The 22769-nt window shown below is 36.3% G+C and overlaps 1 protein-coding gene across 1 annotated transcript in view; it reads right to left on the bottom strand.

Annotated features, from left to right (window-relative positions):
- sog (chordin short gastrulation) overlaps nucleotides 1-21536 on the bottom strand; it is a 154013-nt gene extending 132477 nt beyond the window's left edge. Inside the window, exon 1 of the mRNA XM_081741264.1 lies at nucleotides 20726-21536. Coding sequence (XP_081597390.1) covers nucleotides 20726-20858 — 133 coding nt within the window. The 5' untranslated portion in view covers nucleotides 20859-21536. The remainder of the gene's footprint in view (nucleotides 1-20725) is intronic.
- Nucleotides 21537-22769: the final 1233 nt, after the last annotated feature.

Genomic DNA, 22769 nt, shown 5'->3' with positions numbered 1-22769 from the left:
AGAGTACAGGTGAAGTTTAAAATCGAAATTTCATGCTACATCTATCAGTTCCCTGTTAAACAAGTATAGTTTTAAAAGTGTACAGTCCGCAGAAAAAAAAAAACTGCAACATGAGCATGTAAGTTTATTGTGAACCGACAAAGTCCTTTGCTCCAAAATACGTAAATGTGCAGGGGAGGATGTCGAGGTTTCTCCTGGCGTTATTCGTGCCACTTAAGGGTTTTCACTACAGCGAAACTAAACTACCGCTAATTTTAGAGTTTTTCTGTGATATCTTCAAAACAAATAGAAATATTCGAAAAGCAGAAACGTAGTGAACTAGATAATACGATTTTGCATGTGATATCTTTGCCATAATTTATCTATCTACTTTTGGTATGCCGCTATTTACAGAACCCGCAAAAAATGCTAAATCTATCTACAGTTGCAAATCGAAAGCAGTTGTAATAACGATATCGCATGCAAAATCGTATTGTCTAGTTCACTACGTTTCTGTTTTTCGAATATTTTTATTTGTTTTGGAGATATGACAGAAAATCTCTAAAATTAGCGGTAATTTAATTTCGCTGTAGTGAATACTCTTAAGACGTTATGTTGATTCCCTGCGCTCTTATGCGTAGTTTCACAATAAACTTACATGCTCATGTTGCAGGTTTTTTGTTGCGGACTGTATAAATGTATGTTGAGTTAGGAAGTTTTGAGGGGCTTCCGCAGCTGGTGGATCTCCGTGCGTACCTCTACGTGGGGTCCCTGGTTCAATCCCCGGATAAATAAGCTTGTGGTGGACATCATTGTGTCCATAGGCTTTCTCGAGGTGCCTCCGTTTCCTCCCACTTTCTCATTCGACCAATCTTCCATCATTCACTTCACTAAATCATCGTCTCCTTTAGCCTAACAGGAATAACATAGGATGTTACACTGAAATATTTCATTTTATTTCAATACGTTTCCCGTATGTGAAATTCCGACAACATTCTCAGCTATTTTCCCCTTTTTTCGTAGACAAAACGTAGAAAACAGCCTTTCAATCATTGGAAGTATTAAAGTCAGTCACCCCACTTGTGTATCATTATGATGTACACAGCCACATATATAAATACACACACATATGATGAAATGCGTGTGTATGCCGCCGAAGTGAACGAGCAATCCATTGTAAAGAAACGTGTGTATGTATGTGTTTTGATATGCGTTGAATCATTTTAAGTGGTAAATAAAAAAAAAAAAAAAAAAAAGACGCTTCTTCCGTGTTCTCGTTATCATACATGGCCCAATCGGATCAGCATATGGGAACTCTCTCCACACAGCTAGAGATGTTGAAGAGACATACACGCATTGAAGAGTACGCAGTGCTGCTAAGGTCGTGTGTGCATGTGTGTGTGTGTGTGTGTGTGTATGCTGTCGGCAAGGCTATGCCAAGAACACACACCATTTTTTTTTTCCGTCTCTCTATCATTTTACATGTGCATGCGTGTGTATGCGTCTTTTTTCCTGCTTCGAACCTAAACACGTTTACTTTCGCCTTGAAAAAAAATGATGGATTCTAATTCTTTTTTTAGTTCAAATTAAATTACTCAAAATCAATAACTCCCTTTTAATTTAATTTCATTTTTCTTAACTCGCTCCTTAACTTACAGCTTTTACATTAATTTGAAGTGTTTACCGTGTTGCAACTAACAAAAAATAAACCACCTGGCGTAACAACCCTTTTTGTGGGCCTGAGCCGCTCCAACGCCATCTATTAGCAACTGGATGAACTTCGTCCAGCCTAGCGACGAAATTTGTAAACCTAGTGGCCGCCACGTCTTTTACTCATGTGACTCCCCAGTTTGCTTCACGACGCTGGGTAGACGCATGAAACTGGCAAGCACCGGTCGGAAATCGAACCCGGGACCACCTGAACGTGAGTCTAACGCTGTAACCACTACACTACAGTGTTCCCATTCAGGTCGGTAGCAAGCCCAAAAATCTAGGGGGGGCTGATAAAAGTTAGGGGGGCCGACCCAACCATATTATAGTTCATTTGCAAGCCTACCGTGAAAATTTTAGGAGGGGGCAGTGAAAATTTAGAGGGGTGGCCCCCTAGCCCCCCGTGGATACGGGCCTATTCCAATTGTTGTAACTAACTGGCTTCCTTAAATCTATCTTATTAGAATCACCTTAGTGGGTCTGATGAGATTGTGATATTAGTATATACGAGAACTCATTGAATGAAAGTGAGTTTTTGATTTTTTTTTTTTTTAATAAATAGCTAGACTGATTATCTCAGCCACGTTAGTTAACGGGGTTAATCTGTTATTACCTTCATGAGTAACGGTGGTTTTAATGTTGACTATCCATATCTCAATCATTCTTAAAGATACGTTTAGTACAACACTAATATGCAACCCTCAAAACATTTCAGAGTTGAGGGGTTGCATAAACATACGTATAGATGAAACTATTTAGGTATAAGTAATCCTTGTTATGATACAAACGCAAGTGACCTTTTGTGGGATTTGAATAATACCGATTAATATGATTACCTTACAAAATAGTCAGGATTCCTAACCTTGGAAAGAACTAGTCTGCAAACAATCTGAGATTGAGTAAATAAAGGATAAACACCTAAATTGTTTGAAAACATTACTAGGCAAACTCAAACTGACACCAGTTGAGCCAGTTTGAAAGGTACCAAGGAAAATATTTAATATTTCATTTTTTTACATAAGTCATTATATAATACCATACATACAATTATTGTTAAGGTGATTGGCCCTTTTCTTCAAAACTTCTAAGAGGCGAAAGTACACTCATGTCCAAAATTATTGTCGCACATCTATAACTGCTTTCTTGTAAGAATATAATTTGATAATGAATTTGCAGGTTCAAAGGAAAAGAATTATAAATACGAAAATTATGAGTAAAATAAAATGTTGCTAAATGAACAATAAAATTTTATTTTCGTTTTATTGTTCTTCTTTACTGCCCTTTTGACATGAAATTTTCCACATACATTTCTTCGCCGATTATACACATACTGACATTATAAGAAATACCGGGCGAATTCGTTATCAAATTATATTCCTAGATAAAACATATTTATAGACATGCGACAATAATTTTGGACATGAGTGTACATACATGAGTTTTTCTTTCTTGAGCACCTTATATGAACTTGCATTTAATATTCGTCTATCTAAGGACGTAATGCGAAGGAAACTTAGTATAAACAAGGTGTGAATAATGTTGCTATATGAAGGAGTGTCAGACACCCTCTCTCTCTCTCTCTCTCTCTCTCTCTCTATGAATATTCATATTGTTACGTTTCCTATTATATTAACTCCTATCACTGCGAATTCAATTTTCAATAGTTTCTCCTGTACCCGGACACTTTTTTCTTCTGCTGCTAGGGCGCCGAGACCCCAAAGAGCAGTGGCGGATGTAGAATAGTAAAGGTGAGGAGCATTAGCGGCAGCAGTGCACCAGCCATACTGCAACGCACGCAATGCACAAAACTTTTAATTACTGCGCCCACCAAAAACTGTTTGTCGACAGCACTAATTTGACGTAGAAAAGAATGATATAAAAGAATATGATGAATCTCTGCAGCATCACGTTTACAAAAAGCGGTGGTTCTCAACCTTTTTTGATTGACGACACATTTTAGTGAACGTGCAGGACACCGCGACACATTTAATTGATATATTTAGTATAAATAATAATAATAATAATAATAATAATAATAATAATAATAATAATAATAATAATAATAATAATAATAATAATAATAATAATAATAATAATAATAATAATAATAATAATAATAATAAACGATTAGTACTTATAATGACTATATATAGCACTGAGCATTATTGGTACCGCTGGAGACGTTGACTGGTACAGTCTGTCTCGATTTTAACTAATTATTATTAAATTGTTCATGATTTTTTAAATTCTAAAACTTAGCGACACACCTTAGGGAACTGTGTGACACACCAGTGTGTCGCGACACATCGGTTGAGAACCATTGGCCGAGAGTAGGGTCATCTTTGCGAGATTCAAACAAGCAATTGCAGCATCTAAATCAAAAGAGGCGTAATTTCTTTTAAAATTTTTATTGGCGGGTGAGGGTGGAACTACATTGGAACATAAATCGAGAAGTTTGCGTCTCAAGATGCACTTTCCGAGAGCAGATAAGCAGGCCCGTATCCAGAGGGGATCTAGTGGGGGCCGCCCCCCACTAAAATTTGGCTTCCCCCTAAAATTTTCACGGTAGGCTGGCAAATGTACTATAATATGGTTGGATCGGGCTCCCCCTAACTTCATCCGCCCCCCCCTACATTTTTGGGCTGGTTACAGGTCTGCAGATAAGTCTTTTTAATGTAGTATATATATATATACACACACGAAGCTTCGGTACCTTTTCGTGAGCTGTGACACTACAGTTTGGTTTTCACTCCTAAAGGCAATAAAAGATGGATACATTACTTAATATTGTCGATGTACGAACACGAGATATTAAACTGCAATTACCGACATTTTCAAATGTACTGAACAGCAAGACATCATCCAAAAGACTTGGAAAACTATTAAGAAAATGCAATGTTTGTAGGAGTTACATAAGAATCATCCTTCCTTTTATGTTGATGCTACGATTATACACGCTTTTTTTGATTGACTGTCGAGTGCTTTTTTTCTTTTTCTTAATACTTGATTTATTTTCTTTTTTCCACATGACAACGGAGAGATGTAAGGGAAACGTTTACAGAGATACAAACATATGTAGAATGAGTTGCCATGTGTTGATGATATGCGATGTTCCATGCACTTTGCGAATCCCATTGTCAACAGTACTGCTTTATACTAGTATGTATGTGTGTGTGTGTGTGTGTGTGTGTGTGTGTGTGTGTGTACAAATACGTGGTTAAAAATGAAGAAAAAACGCGATTGGCTACAGCGAAAGTAGCTGTTATCTAATAGCGTTTCATCGTTCCGTGCTCAGGTGATGCTCAAAAGCGTGTAACCATCTCTCTTCCGTTTTTCTCAATGACGAAATTCACTTTCAGAATTACGAGATTCAATTATCTTCATGGTAGATTACGATTTATTGTATTTTTCAAACGAACAGTGAATGATTATAAAGTAAGAGTTTTTCATGTTAATTCTTCAGAATTCGATGATATTTTTATTCCCCAAAAATCGAGTTTTTCCAAACTACTCAAATGGAATATGAAAAATATCCAATTTATTTATTCTAAATGATCCCGACCAGTAGGGTAATTTCAGGGTTTGCTCGAGGGGAGGGGAAGAGGGAGGCTCAATAGATGTAAGTAGTGATTCATTCATGTTATTATTAATAGTATCTGTTCAAACTCAGAGGTTAATTGGCAATTCCTTGAAATCCTGAATGACGCTTCTGTCCGGAACCAAGGAGAACAAAAATCGCGTTTTCTTGAAATAACGTGTAACTACTTGCAACTTGAAAATACTATCAGGGCCGCGATGGCTCAGTGGTAGAGCGTTTACCTCTGGTACATGGAGTCCTTCGTTCGATCTCAGCTCACGCCAAGTGAGACTTGTGGTGGACAAACACTGTGTGCGGGGTTTTCTTCGGGGTTCTACCGTTTCCTCCCAGTTTCCTTATTCTACCATTTCATTTATTTCTCATCATTACCGTTTCGTTTAGCCTAGCGGGATAAACGTGGGACGTAAAACTTAAATATTAAATTTCATTTTTGAAAATATTGCCGAATTAGATGGAATCCTGTTGATGAAATTAAGTCAAATCAGTAACTTTTAGATTTTGTCTTCCTAACAAAGAAAATTCTAGACAACAATTACCTAACAAAATTCTAGAACCGGCACGCATTAAAAAAAAATGAAATGAAATATTTGAGTTTTACGTCCCACGGTTATGCCGGATAGGCTAAAGGAGACGGTGATGATGATGAGTAATGAATGAAATGATGGGATGAAGAAAGTGGGAGGAAACGGGAGAACCCCGAAAAAACCCACGCACAAAGTGTTTGTCCACCACAAAGTTCACTTGGCGGGGGCTGCATGCATTTTATTTTTGCTATGATTTAAGTGCTAGTTACGCATAATTTGTGGCTTTAAAAGATGGCGAGTAACGGTGATTTTAACATCACGAGTAACGGTGGTTTTAATGGTGGATATCCATACGTCATTCATTCATAACTATAGGTTTCATGTAACACTAATATGCAACCCTAAACACATGCAAGAGCTGCGGGTTGCATAAATATATCGGTGCAAATATTCATTCATAAATGTATGTTTCGGCGAAAATATTCATCCATAAATGTACGCTTCGGCGAAAATATTCATACATAATTGTACGTTTCGGCGAAAATATAAATCCATAAATGTGCGTTTTGGCGAAAATATTCATCCATAAATGTACATTTCGCTTGATTTACTGTCTTTAGCACAGTTTATTTGGGGATACATTCAAATCAATACAGAGAAAAGCATATTCCAATGTTCAAGCAGTAACAGAATGGAATTCCCCACATCTCCCCCCCTCCCCCTTAATTTCCAGCATTCAGTATATTCCTGTCAGGTGGGTAGTTAAGTTGTATGATCTGTGGTCAGCACATCGAATCCCGCGACTGATATTTCTGCTTTCCTAGATAGGACATTTGCTTCTTCAAATTCGAGTAGACTTCTAATTGTCTTAAGGGATTCGCTAAGCTAATGTCAAAAAATGATGTGTCCCTATCGCGAATCGAACGTTGTAGTATCCATATCAAAGAGTTAGGTGTGCTAAACAGTTAGACTGTAGGAGAAATCATATGTATTGTACATTAATTACCAACTTCTTCACACCACCTGCCTACTTGCTATGTTTAGGGCAACTAATAATATTTTATCGCTGACGTGAGTCATACTATCTTAGAAGGCAGACATCTTGTGCGGAAGAAAGGTTAATATAATTCTGCAAGCAAACGTCATCGAAGGCGGATGAATATGTAACATTGGATGTGAAGGTTATCTTGTTGCTTGTCTGTCATTTGTGGCAGTGATCTTACCTCGTGTTACACTTTCACACGTTGCATAACAAGCTTTTTTTTTTTTTTTTTTTTTTTAAACAACGAAAATGACATTCTTTTCATGATAATAAGTTCTGTGTGGTAACATCTTCCAACTTCCGCAGCCAAATGCCAACGAGTCATGTTGTCTCTAATATTGCTAATATAACACTCACCCTATTTGCCTGCGAAAAAGAAAATCACTGAAATAATAGAAATCAGACATAAATTTAAAAGTATCAGTCCGGTATTCGTTTAGTGAAGCTGAAGAAAACCCTAGAAAAACCTCAGTCAGGATGGCAGAACTCAGAACTTGAAATTATGAGCGTTCATCTGTGGTGCGTTGGGTTCCCTGGTTCGATCGCAGTTCGCGCCAAATAAACTTTGTGACGGAACAAACGCCTTGTGCGTGCGTCTTCTCGGAGTTCTCCCGTTTCCTTTCACCGTTTTCTTCATTTCTCATCATCATTGTCTCCTTTAACCTAGCCCTCATGACCGAGGGAAATAAAACTGAAAGATTTCATTTCATTTCGTTTTCAGGACTCGAACCCGAGACTCCCTGATTGCATAGCAGAGACAGATAAACACTACCCCACGCTCTAATAATGGAAAACTCTGCAAATTAAACATAGCAACTACTGGATTTACTTGTAACTATTCTGATTCTATCCCTAGCCATGTGAGTTTGTGACAGAAAACATCGTGACTGTGGGTTTTCTTAGGGTTCTCCCGTTTCCTCCCACATTCCCATTCCGCCAATTATTTTATAATCTTTGACTTTCAATGATCATACGTCCCCTACAGCCTACAGGGCATAAACTGAAAAATTTTCGTTTGTGTGACTGTTCAATAACAGCTCCCATCTTCCTTTTGATGTAGTAATAATACATATTCTTCAATGCGTACACTATAATTTCACATTCTTTTCTAAAGCCTGAGAATCACTTTTTCTAAGTGGTAGAGTGTTCACCTCTAATGTGTGAGATGTCCTGGTTCGACTCCAGGTCAAGTTAATTTGTTGTAGTCTGGTAGACAACGGGGGAACCGCGGTGGCTCAATGGTAGAGCGCTCACCTCTGGTGTTTGCTCCCGGGGTCCCGGGTTCAAACCCTGCTCCCGCCAAATAAACTTAGTGGTGGACAAACACCGTGTGCGTGGGTTTTCTCGGGGTTCTCCCGCTTCCTCCCACTTTCTTCATTCTACCATTTCATTCATTGCTCATCAACACCGTTTCCTTTAGCCTAACCGGCATAACCGTGGGACGTAAAACTAAAAAATTTCATTAGATTTTTTTTTCTGGTAGACAACACTAATAATGCCGGTGGGTTTCTTTGAGGTTCTCCTGTTTCCTTCCACACATGTTCATAATCATTCCGTCTCGTTAAAATAAAGAGCATAATCTTGGGACGTTAAATTAAAAATTTTATTGGAGATTGGAGTGGACCTTTCACAATGGAAAGAATTGACGATGAATCATGAGAAGATATTTGGACCACCAGAGTTTACCTTAAAGATTGAATTCCAGTGGGATTGAGGAAAAGTTCAATCAAGATCGGGACCTGAGAGCTTTTCAATCAATACGCGAGAAAGTTATCAATGCATTAGAATAGTACAGAATGAAATCGTACGATTTCACCATCTACGGTCAAACACGGTCTTACTAAACACGATTCTACTTATTTTACTTTGTATAGACGATTATGAAACAATGTAACAGTTCATTCGTTGACCAATCTTCCAACGTCCCTTGAAATCAGTATCATTATTCGAGTTTGTTTGAAGTAATTGCTCCACTCTGAATCGAACCCACAACCACATTAACAGGTATCAGACTCCTTAGCTACTTTGCCACACATGATTAAACATAGTTTTCTGAGAGAGAGGGGTCATTTCTGAAGGGAATTACGGTAATAAATTAAAATTTATGTTATATAATGCCTCCCGTTCTCTCTTCCGGAGAGAAATATTGGGTTCAACACTCGGCACTTTGGAACAACATCCAGAACTATTTACAGGAACACACACACACACACACACAAAAAAAAAAAAAAAGGAAGGAAAACCTTAGCATCTTAACTGCTTTGTTATAGACAAAGAACTACACAGAGAACTGATAAGATGACCAAAAATGAGAATAAACAATAGAAATGCACATGCAAGTCCATATAACGTGCTTTGGATTCGAATATGCGACAGTGGTAGAGCGTTCACCTGTAGTGCATGGGACCCTTGGTAAGATCCCAGCACACGCCGAGTGAGCTTTATGGTGGACAAACACCGTAAGCGTGGGTTTTCTTGGGATTTTTCCGTTTCCTCTCACTTTCTTCATTCCACCATTTCATTCATTTCTAATCATCATCGTCTCCTTTAGCCTAGCCGGTAGCCTATAACCGTGGGACGTAAAACCTTAATTTTTTCAAATGTCTGACTATGGTAAGAAATATACCAGTGACCACTAACACTTCAACATTAGACCCTACTGAATGATTTTTCTGCATAGACCAACGCTTTCCCTAAATGAGGTTATGATGCTTTCATTATTTTGTAGGCGATGCCATGTATCTCTAAATGGTATAGAGTATAAGAATTCGTGACTTGTGTTTCGGAAATACAACAAAACCCAAATGTCCTTGGTCCTGGTTACAGGATCCACCCAAAGGTCCTTTCGAAACAATAGTCAAAAAGAACGTGATTGCAAGTCAATTGTCTTTGTTGGTGGAAGTCTGTTGACGATAATTCTTTGCAGGAAAAAAAAAGTGAGAGGGTAACCTCCATTGGAAGGCATTGATAACTTTTAAACAAAATTTGTGGTTTCATTGCAATGTTAAAAGTACTTATTTTAATGTGAGAACTTTCGTTTTGTATTTGATTCACACAAAATTTGGCTGAAATATAGGAACTTAGATAACTGTGGGAAAATATTAAAAAATCCAGAACAGAATTTCCTCGAAGATGAATTATTATGTCGTCCCGAAAATAGGACGCACCCGGATATATAAAGCCGCACCTTTAAAAATTCGAGGGGAGAAAAGAAGAAACTCGAATATAACCCGACCGTCTCTTTAAAATTCAAGGGAAAATATTTAAAAAATAGTTACTCAGAATCAAAATACAAAACTGTGATTTTTTTAAAAAAAATACGGAGTACAATACATATCTAGTGTCAGAAACCAGCCTATGTTCCTCAAAACCTCAGTGTAGTGTGGGAAAGTGGGATGACGTAGGGTAAGTGGGATAACGTGAGGAGCTAGCGTTTAAAATGATAAAATTTAAATACCATACAATCATTTTAAATACCATACAATACGACGAAATGTCATAACAGCCAATTTTGGAGAAGTCGCAATTTTAAGTCTCGCCATAACTTTTTAGTGTTAAAATCAGAGGCGGCTTTAGCGGGTAGGGACGGGCTTACTCGAAAATTTTGAAAAATATATAAACGCTAAAAGATACAATGAAGAGTAAATATATTTTCCACTATTTATATTAATGGTAGATAATTATTTAACAAATAACATCAAACACTACCGTAAAAGTAATTTCCTACTGTCATTATTAATCAATCAAATGTGTACTATATGTATCCATAAGCGAGGGAACGGACCTACCCAAAATTAAAATCCGAAAGCTGCCCCTGGTTAAAATATTGACTACAAGAAGTGACTAGTTTTCAAGGCAACGTGTATCATGCCCCGGGAAGTGAGAACACTACAAAAAGCAAAGTAACATTTTCCTAATAATAGTACCTTTAAAAAAATAGTAAACATTCAAAACCATATTAAAAGTAGCCCTTCCCGCTGGTCTAGTGGTTCGATTCCTGTTAAGAGAGAATGAAAATATGAACGCAGTAGGTTGGTTTGGATTCTATCTTAAAAACTGTTGGCTACGTCTCATGCAGCCTTAGTACTGAATAAGTGACGTTAAACCCTAATCACCCATCTAAATAAAAAGTAAAGCTTGCTGTTACGAGTATTGTTAATTGCTGTATTGTCTACATTCTCAATGTAACTTCTTGCCACAAGCACTAACTTTATCCACAACGTCATTTAAATATATAAGATTCTTCGGTACAAAAGGAAAACTTTTTTTTTTTTTTTTTTGTAGAAACTAACGTATTGAATTAACCTATAAAGCTACAGAAAAGGGGAAAAAAGTACTAAATTTCGTATTTTTATTCGTAGAACGAATTAGAATCAATTATTATGCTAATAAAATAATACAGTAATGGCATATCTCCAATTTAAAGACGGAGCTTGTCTTGGTTTCGTTCAAAGATAAACACTATTCTTGACCTTCGCCACCGAGTTTTACTTTAACTCACTAGTGTTCTCATAAAAAGCATTTTCCAGTTAAATACAAATCTATAAAAATGTAAATGAACTCCACTAAAAAGACCGCGGTAACTCAGTGGTAGAACGTTTACCTCTGGTGCATAGGGTCCTTGGTTCGATCCCACCTCGCGCCAAGTGAACTTTGTGGTGGACAAACACCGTGTGAGTGGGTTTTTCTCGGAATTCTTCCGTTTCCTCCCACTTTCTTCATTCCACCACTTCGTTCATTTCTCATTATCACCGTCTTCTTTAACCTAGCCGGCATAATCATGGGACGCAAACTTAAAGATTTCATTCCGCTTTAATTTTTCCACGAAAAAGACAGCAAAGAAAATTCCGCGAAAAAAAAAGCATTTATGAAAGCATGAGCCTATGTTTGTAATAATGATTTATGAATATCTAAATTTTTCGCATCGATATTTAGACAAACCGTAATGCTGAAATGTTTTAAGGGTTGCATATTAGCGTTAGGCGAAACGCGGAATGGATGTAATATGGACATCCACCGTTAAAGTTATCTTATCTGTGAATATATTAATGGTCATTATCGAATGAAGTAACGGACATACTAATATTACAATCTTATAAGTCCTACCACGTATCCTAATAAAAAAAAAAATGGCAATTACGTGGAATTTATGAAATAACCAAAGAATAAAAAGAGGCAATGCTTTATTTTTCAGAATCAGTTAAAATAGGATTTTGCAAGTCCAAATTAGAGTGAAAAAATAATCAAGAAATGAAATGAATTCTTTCAATTTAACGATCCACACTTATGCAATTTTAGGCTAAGGAAGACGTTGATTGAAACAATTGAATGATAAGGGAAGAATCGGTGGAATGAGATAGTGGGAGGAAACGGGAGTAACCCGAGAAAACTCATGGACACGATGTTATCCGCCACACTTGTCCGGAGATCGAACCAGGGCCCCCCACGCACCAGAAATAAGCGTTCTACCACTACGCCACAATGCTCCCCAGAAATAATCATAGTCTAAGTTGTAATGGTGATGAGGAGATACGAGTATCATAATAATAATGCTTTTTGCACTGGAGCACTACGATATAGCACACAACTAAATATCTAAAATTATTAAACCATACAAGATTAGAGATACCGTGAATCACTAGTTCAACAGTTAATTACATATGAAATATACATACGTTAATTATTATGAATTACTATAATTAAGTTACAACTTCCAACAATGCTATTGTTTTATTCACCCTCGGTAACTTTATTAATGATGGGATGTTTTTCCAAAAATATTGAGCTGCGGAATTCCTCATCATCCTCAAGATTTTCGCACCCTATCCCGAGTCAAACATTATTTAAGAAAAATTTGCTTTTCCTGTTATCAACTAGAAACTGATGAAAGAAATTGCATCATAAAGTTCCAAATCCTTGCAAATCTTTGCTTTACACTGTCATTATTATCATTATTGCGGAAAGGTACACAATTGAACCTTAAGATAGCCAGGACACATTTCTTCCAACTTGCTGCTTGTAAGAAGTAAATAACTTACTAATGCCTGTAAGTATTTTTGTTTGTGATTCTGTATGATATATCTTGTGGACAAAGGACACTAAATCCCAACAACCAGAAGTCGAATTCGGAACCATCCACTTATAAAGAATGTGCAACGGTTGGTTGATGTGTAGTTTAGTACCCCGGTCAGCACCGAGATTGTTGTATGAGACTTCGAACTTAAAGAAGGGGAATCCGAACCACGTGAACTCCTACCGGGAATTGAACCCAGAACATAGAACGAAAATAAGTGAAGAGCATAAAATAAAGTTAAATGAGCCACATAGTCTAATAGTAACATTGTTTCGCAATCGGCATGTCCTAAGTTCCAATCCAGAGAGCGGTTAATTTGACTGGGGTATTCCAGATTTTTACTGCACTACCACTATACAGGCCTTGGTCTACCATTTTCCGTTGTTCCGTAGTACTTCTAATATCCTACTAGAAAAGCAGTCCTTCCCGCTGGTCTAGCCCCCAGTATGTACACATTTCGAGCATGAGGGATCAGGTTCGATTCCCGGTGGCAAAACATTGAAAATTGAACGCATTACGGTGGTTCCGGGATTCCGCCTTAAGATATAGAACATTTTATTCAGCCTCGGTGCTTTAAAGACACGCTAAACGGCAACAAATTCGTGTAAAGCGTCGGTTCTTGAGGGAGGGTCTGTATCGCTTCAAATTAGGAGAAAAAACTTCTCTCTTTGGTTAGTTCATATTAGATCATAGACACACAAAAATAGTACATTACCTATATAAGCAAGTTTATTTCCCATAATTGGAAACAATAACAGTTTAATGTTGTATACGCGGTGGCGTTCACCTCTATTGTGTGGTGGTCCTAGTTCGATCCCAAGTGGTCTTTGTGGTAGACAAATACCGTGTGCGTGAGTTTTCTGGGGGATTCTCTCGTTTCCTCCCACTTTCTTCATTCCACTACTTCATTCATTTCTCATCATCACCGTCTCCTTTACCTTACATGGCATAGTCGTGGGTCATAAAACTGAAACATTTATTTATTTATTACCGATGTAACTTTCCTAATTTGCAGAGGCTTATATCAGCATTTGTTCAACAAATAATTTAAACACACATCAAAATTGTTTTTTTTTTAATTATAAAATAAAACTTTTTTTTTCATTAACGCTGATATTCAAACCCTGAATACTTTGTCTTGCAATGATATTAATAAAATTCGTGTAATTTCATGTCCGTATATTTAGACAATATATTGTTTGTTTCTCAAATAACCAAATCGATACACAAAGCGATAAATAGCAATCAAATAAAATGCAATCAATTAAGTAAATGCATATTTATCCCGGTAATAAATGTACGAATAATATTAACCATGTAAGTTTGCACTGTAACATTTCTCTCCAATACTATGAGCTGTTAACGAAAAAATAATACCAATTGATAGAACATATTGAGCTGAATTAATGATCTACGTGAGTAAAAAAAAACCTTAAGCATAGTTTTCGAGAAAAATCGATAAAAAAATCTAAACTTAAAATTGATGTTGTACGAGGGGCATGTCGTTAATTAAGATGAAATTGGTATTCAAATACACTCTCATGAAGCTCTCTACCTTATTCCACTATAACAAGAGGACAACACAAAGTATGGCTAATGAGATGTATTCTAAAATGATAATTAACCCTTTAAATTTTAACTTTTGTTGCAATATAATATTGAAAATGAATTCTTTTAAGTTTCACGTCCCACGGTTATGCCGGCTAGGCTAAAGGAGGCGGTGACGATGAGAAATAAATGAAAATATTTCTGAATAAATGAATAAAGTGGGAGGAAACGGGAGAATCACGAGAAAAGCCACACACACAGTGTTTGATCACTACAAAGCTCACTTGGCACAAGCTGGCATCGAATCAAGGATCCCATGCATCACAGGTGAACGCTCTACCGCGGCTCTAAAATAAAATATTGTCCAATGATAAAGACATGTACACTCATGTCCAAAATGATTGTCGCATATCTATGACTGTCTTCTTGTAAGAATATAATTTGATAATGATTTTGCAGGGTGCTTTTAATACTGATACTATGTGTATAATCGGGAAATGTATATTTGTGGCAAATTTCATAGGAAAAGAATTATAAATACGAATATTAGAACGAGTAAAATAAAATGTTACTAAATAGACAAGAAAGTTTTATTTTCGTTTTATTGTTCTTATTTACTGCTCTTTTGACATGAAATTTGCCACATACATGTCTTTGCCGATTATACACATACTAACATTATAAGAAATACCGGGAGAATTCGTTATCAAATTGTATTCCTACAACAACATATTTATAAACATGGGACAATAATTTTGGACACGAGTGTACATGTCAGTTGATAGATTACATCCAATTGAACAAAAAGAGACAATTCTGGGCGAATTGTCATGAGCAATTTTTGAGAAAATCGAAAACTTATAATAAAATTGCCAATAATAAATTACAGATTTTAATTTTATTGGAAGAAATTGTTATTTATTTATTGACGTATTGCACGCGCACTTTATGGCTAATCAGATTCAATCTATTTTTGTTTATACTTTTTCTAAGAGTGATATATGTGTTCCTTTGCTCACATACTTCTAATAAATAACAATATATTTTCTTCAACTCCGAATTATAATTTCGATCCTTATAGGTGAAACTTATTTTTTTTTTTTAAATTCTAACAGCACATGTATAGTTAGTTTCTCTAGCAAGAATTTCAACTTTAGTTCTTGTAAAAATTACGTTATCAAATATTACATAAAAACGTCTTTAAACACAACAGATCTGCAAAAGACGAACAAATTTACTGAATGCGACAAAGTTGGTAAACAAACTTTGAGAATCGCGGAATCTTTATAAACACAACTTTCGACCTGAGCAACGTGTGTTTGCGTGCAATGTAACACATTGCCCCCTTCATATACATCATACGAGCTAACTGAAACCAGAGTAAACACATATGTGTGTGAGTGAATGTGTTTCTTTTTTTCTTTCTTTCTTTCTTACGTACACACAAACGCAACTACTATGAGAAACGAATTTAGGACAGAATGGCAGGAGGACAAAATGGCAGGGGACATAATGGCAGGAAATAAAGGCAGGAGGACAAAATGGCAGCGGACGAAATGGCAGGAGGACGAAATGGCAGCGGACAAAATGGCAGGAGGACGAAATGGCAGCGGACGAAATGGCAGAAGGACAGAATGGCAGGAAGTTAATTTGGCAAAAATTATAACTCCTAGGGCTCGTATTTTTCGGTTTTACCTATTGTGTTTGTTAGCAGGTAACGGTTCTCGATTTATTCATTTCTACCTCAAATGTCCAAAGCATATAAATACAGCTAAATTGAACCAAGAGCGTAAACGAGGGTAAATATCAGTTATCCATGTCTTTTTTCTTAAATGTATTTCTTTTTAACCATCTTCCAATTGATATCTTGGTTTTATAATAATTCTAAGCAGTACAACTTTTATTTATGACGAAAAAAGTTTCCCGTGGACTCCCTCTGAATTTCTCTCAGGGTCTAGCTACCATGTGACAAAGAATTTAATCTACTAACTGCTTTCACACACAATATAATTTTGAAACTTGGGAGCCTAGTGGTATCTTTGTGTCTATAGTATGTAAAAAACCTGATACGTTATTCTCTTGAACATCTTAATGGTATTTGTCGTTTGACTTCAGAAGACTCAGTTAAGCCTGCATGTACAAGTTGCCTATAGTTAAAACATATCAGGTGTACGATCTTGTTTAATAAAACCTGTCCCTCCCCTCCTCTATCTGAAAAGCCCTATCTTGTTATTCACATATGAAATTCAAAGACAAAGGCAATCGTCTTTATCCACTCATATTTTTATTTCAAATGTAAGTATTAAAATGTGCTACGCATAGTTGCAAGAGGCTGGGTGTTTTTTTTTTTTTTTTGTGTGTGTGTGTTTGTTTGTTAATACTGAACTTAGGCACCTAATATTGGAACTAATTTTCTTCATGAATTGATGTAAGAAGCGGCCGCGTGATTTTCGACAATTATTTCATCACTGGTATCTATGAGCAATGAGATAACAACAGTGGAAGACAAACTTCGTTCTTCTCAAACTTGATACTTTGAAAAACTTATGAAAGGAGTTTCGTTATCCAATACATATTCAATCAAATCAGTTTCAGAGGTAGCATTAATCTTATAATAACGTAATAGCTGTAAGAGTTACCCTGAAAATGTATTTTGTATGTTTTCTTTTTTTCGTAATTCAGAGTTTTTTTTCCTGAATTTCACTGGAGTTATGAGGAGCCTTAAATTATCAGGCATTCCACTTTAATCGCTCCCCTTTCACCCCCAATGAGATATTGGGTATATTTACAGCTTAGTGCAGCTTAAAGGAACCATGATCGTGCATATTTGATTTCTAACTTACTTGCTTATAGCGTTGCCCTCAAGACGAGATGAGAATTCAGGTTTTTTCGTCTTGTGTCGTAAATGTTTGTAAAAATCCTGTCTCGAATCAAAATTTTCTCGTCTCGTTTAGTAAATTTATGTACAAAATGTGTCCTGATTTCAGTCTTAGATTCATGTAGAATTTATCAGAATTCTTCCAGGTTACGACGAGTCCACGAAAGATTGATATAACGATACTTAAATCATATTTATTAATGAAGTAAATTGTGTAATGACTTGCGTATCTTTAAACGTTGATAAATGCTCTTTCTTGTGTTCATACTATTACCTTATCAAATTGCATATGACATATATGCAATTAATCATATGACATATATACAATTAATTATATCCTATATTTTGAAAACGGGATACGGCTGTTTCGGTGTAGGACGTTTTGGTGAAGGGCGTTTCGGTGTACGGATGTCTCGGTGTAAGGACGTTTAGGTGTGAGGATGGTTCGGTGTAAAAGTTCCAATGTTTACACCGAAACGTCCACTCTTCAAAATGAAAATTATTCGTTAGGGAGAAATAAATTCATGAAGTAGAAAATATAAATTAATAAATAAAATAAAAAATAAATGCTTCTGTAATTGACAGGGGTTACTTATTTATAGTGAGTCCCCTCGCTTCACTCTATCTCAGAACTTCTTATATCCTCAAATATTATAATTATGAATTGATTGGGAAAACGTTTTATGGTAATGATATATAGTAAAAAAGTGTGTGATGCATAAACATTGTGCACACCACACACACCTTATTACGGCAATAACTGTGCACAAATCGCAAAATACTGCACAATCTTTGAAAGGGAATTTTCAAACACATGTGGTTTTTCTTCCAAATAACCGCTTTTATATCATGCATACCCAATAAGATTAGCAAATCTAGGAGAAGATAACTGATTATGAATCAGTGTTCGAATATTGTATTATTACTGAGATATAAATTCATGTTATAGTTGTAGAGGACAGTGTCAGAAAAAAACCTCAAGAAAATTTTTAACGGCCTAAAGAACACAAGAAGAGGCTGAATCCTACCAGTTGTTCCTGCAGAAATGGTTTCTATTATGAGTTACTCTTTTGTTCTTAAAATAGGTTCAAAATTGATGAATTGTGACCACTCCACGAAGCTAATAACAAAATGGACTTCGCATTAGACGCTTGAAGAAATATCTCTTGGAACCATGATCTCACAACACTTGATGTTAATTGTCCCGGATTTGACGCTTTCACAAGGATATTTTCAAATTTAAAGAGGTTGTGTTGGACTATAAGACCAAATGTTCCATTGTTTTCCTACAAAACAATTAACAGTGGTGATAATAAAACACTATTTGCAGAAATTAAAGGCTGTATGATGTAGCTACGAGTCATAGAATTCACTGACTGTGTCACACTTTCTACTGTTTGTATACCTGTAAACACTAGAGTACGTCCCGTCTGCATTTCCAAATTAAACCGTATTGATCAGAGTTATAAATATTTTCTTTTCCAATAACATGTGTTGCTTCATCTTCGGGACAAATGCATTGGCACTGGCTTCTAACTTTTGGGGCTATAGTCCTATAGATTTAATCAAACGTCCTGTTAAAATAAGTACAGAAAGGGGTTTCAAATCAGTCTGCACCTTCTCTCAGTAGTCCCTACCAATTATAATTGTTCTTGGCTAACTGCAGAACATTTCAAACCAGAAGACTATTTGTAATTGTAATCATCACATTGGATCCGCCAATTTGAATTTTGTAATTTTAACGTCAGGTTCTGAATCACCTGTTCTAAAACCCCTTGGCAGTAAGCTGGCCGTATCATTTAATCTTCTATTTTAATAATTATTTTCTGTTTATGCTTGGAGACCACTTCTAACGTTCAAAGCATGGTTTCTACCTTTAAACCCGCACCATTACCATATATATATAAAACGTGACGGTTATTTTTTGATATTCTACAAGTATGCAAAGTTTCATTCAAATCAGTAAATTACACTTCCGTAAGTCTCCTTGTTAGTGCTGTTCAAATGGAACAAATAAGTTAATTGGCGGACATGAAGTCAGAAAAACGAAAAAATACGCCAATGTTACGAAAAGATTGAGCAATAACAATGAGACTCAATAACAATGTTAATCAGTTTACACTATTGCAGAGTGGCTACACTATGACACTTCATGACTGTTCATTACAAGCATATGATTAATGCAATCAAATATTAGGCTATACACCGAAACGTCCTTTACAGCCAAGCGTCCTTACACCGAAACGTCCTTACACCGTAACGTCCGTACACCGAAACATCCTACACTGAAACATCCTACACCAAAACGCCCTACACCGAAACATCCTAGACCCTTTGAAAACGGGAGATCCTATGTCTACCGAAAGTTCTAGTGTTTCTTGTGAGTACTCTACAATTTGTTTCCTCCGATGATTTTTGCCCCGAGCTTCCCTTGAATTTGTCCCTATGCATATTTTATAGACTTAAAAATACTAGAGACAGTCACCAGAAAATAATGAGTACACATCCTACATATCCTCTCGCCAAAAAACTTCGGAACGAGTCGAATCGATCAATTTTAATTAGTTTTCTTGGCCACAGAAAGTATCTGATCCTTTGTACAATACCGAGGTTAGCTTATTCGCAAGTTAATATGGAGGATGTATGTATTTTCCTTTTTCTTTTTCTTTTTTTCTTTTTTCTTTTTTCTTTTTTTTTTTTTGGCTTGTTACTTAAAATGTTTTGCAAATAACTTCAATAACTTTTGAAACTGTTTGTCTTCACTTGAGCATATACAGATCACAGTGAGAAATAAAGATAAAAGCTGCTTCCTTCTAGTAATACCCGAAAAGATCTTAAATAATAAATATAAAAAAGAAAACGACTAAAACTTATTAAGACACTGCTGGTATGAATAGAAAGCTTGCAATAGTAAGGTGTTTGTAGATGACTGTCAATTAGAATTAAAATATTATTAGCAGTTCGAATTTTGGAGCATAATGAATAAATCGAAAATTTATGTTGAAATCTTCATTTATCAAGCAAGAAACAAAATAGTTTAAAACCCGACAAATCAAATTAAGTTCCTGCCATTCTGTCCTCCTGCCATTTCGTCCGCCTGCCATTTTGTCCCCTGCCATTTCGTCCGCCTGCCATTTCGTCCCCTGCCATTTTGTCCTCCTGCCATTATTTCCTGCCATTATGTCCCCTGCCATTTTGTCCTCCTGCCATTCTGTCCGTTCCCCTGAGAAACACATGTCCGGAAATACAGTCAGTGACTCAAAATGCGATTGTGGAAATGACATGTAAATGGTTTAAATGATGTAATAAAAGCGGGAATATTTTAACAATAATAAGAAAAAAATGATAATAGGAAATTAATAAAATAGCTCACCTGCCGGACGTATAGGTTTCTTGTCCACATCGTCTCCATGAATGAAGAGCGGAGGTCTTCTTTTACAGCGAACAACATTCGGAAAAACACTAATCAGGAGAAGTCCTCCAAATAAAAATAAAAAGTCTCTCATCTTGTCTTCTTAAACGACACGATAATTTTTTTGTTTTTTAATAATTAACAAGTTAATGTTCTTATATCTCTCACGAGATAAAATCTTAGCTGCAGTCTCACTGTTACAAGACGTTTATGTTTATCTGCAGCTGGGCACTTTATACCCCGTTGACACAACCAAGCACCAACTGAAACACACGACGCGGAGTTGCACTTGACGGATGCAAAAGGAGCACCGTGGAAGGACCTGTCTTTGCCAGCGACACGCCGTTATATGAACCTGACAAACAATTGTGGATGCTCAAGTACTTCCCCGTTCCCCCCCTGGAATCCTCCGAGACTTTTGTGCCCCACCCGTTCAGGGTTTGATTCGTTCAATGGGTCCCCGCCTAGCGAGCGATCTCTACAATGCTCTGCGATTCCCGCGCAGGTCTTTACTCCTTGTAGGGGCCTCTGTGGTCGCTAGCCAAGTGTGGTACGCCCCCTCCACCTTCTTGATCAGGTCGAGGGGCAGAGGGGGTTGCTGGCTCCCGCGATGAGAAGTGTTGTCCTCTCTCGAGATGCGAGAGAGACGAGATCCAAGTGTTACGTTTAACAGTGGTAAACACACGTTTGCTACTGCCCCGATGCCGCAACCAGAACTCACTCAACACTGTTGCTACCGCGCGCGCATCGCTACACACTCTTTACAAATACATAATCACATCACATCAGCAGCTGAAGCTATCCCAACTTAAGACTGAATGAGTACACAACGAGATGAGATAATGCAGGCACCTAGTGGCGCGTCTTGTAAACTAATTTAATCGGGAGGTGAACTTAACTAATTGACTCGCACGTGTGACTTGATTCCGCGGAAGGCGCCAATCACATGGTCCCTAATCAATGATTAAATACAAAATAGCGCTTTTTTTTCTTATTACTAAATACGCGTTATGTGGTGGATGTATTAACGAGGCAGTGACAAGAACTCATAACAAACGGTTATTTTCACGCAACTGGAATCGCTAAGGAAGAAAAAAATCCTGCTGGCATAATAATAATAATAATAATAATAATAATAATAATAATAATAATAATAATAATAATAATAATAATAATAATAATAATAATTAATATGCATGTTTTAGTCATTATTTTCTGTTTGTTTGTTTGTTTGTTAAACACTATAAAGTATTTATCAAATGGCTTTATAGGTGAATCAATAATAATAATAATAATAATAATAATAATAATAATAATAATAATAATAATAATTATTATTATTATTATTATTATTATTATTATTATTATTATTATTATTATTATTATTATTATTATTATTATTATTATTATTATTATTGATTCACCTATAAAGCCATTTGATAAATACTTTATAGTGTTTAACAAACAAACAAACAAACAGAAAATAATGACTAAAACATGCATATTAATGAATACATCTCATCGAGCGGGAACAAAATGATATGGATGAATCCTCATGCGTAGTTTTTTGAGAAAAATCTAAAATTTTTAACTGTGAAAATTGAGATTACAGTGTAGATAGAATAATATTCTTGAAACGCTTAGTTGATGGCAGAATATCGTTTCTCTCTGGCTATTACCATTTTTACTCTATAGAGGTGCTGTTACGGTGGCTCATTGGTAGAACGCTTACGTCTGGTGCGTGGCGCCCTGGTTCGATCCCCGTTTGTTTGTGACGGGCAACATTGTGTCCGTGGGTTTTCTAGGGGCACTACTGTTTCCTCCTACTTTCTCATTCCACTAATTCTTCCATCATCATTCACTTGCCTTAATCACCCGTCTCCCTTAGCCTAACGGGCATAGTCTTGGGGCGTTAAACTTTAAAAGATTTCATTTGTAACTGGGTTTTATCATGTGGCATTAATAAAAATGTATTTCATAAGAGGGAAGAGGGATTTTAAAATTT

The sequence above is a fragment of the Thermobia domestica genome, chromosome 15, assembly GCF_964235325.1.
Source record: "Thermobia domestica chromosome 15, izTheDome1.hap1.1, whole genome shotgun sequence".
NCBI classification, from domain to species: domain Eukaryota; kingdom Metazoa; phylum Arthropoda; class Insecta; order Zygentoma; family Lepismatidae; genus Thermobia; species Thermobia domestica.
The sequence above is the reverse complement of the archived record's forward strand: the minus strand, read 5'-3'. Positions and strand labels throughout refer to the sequence as shown.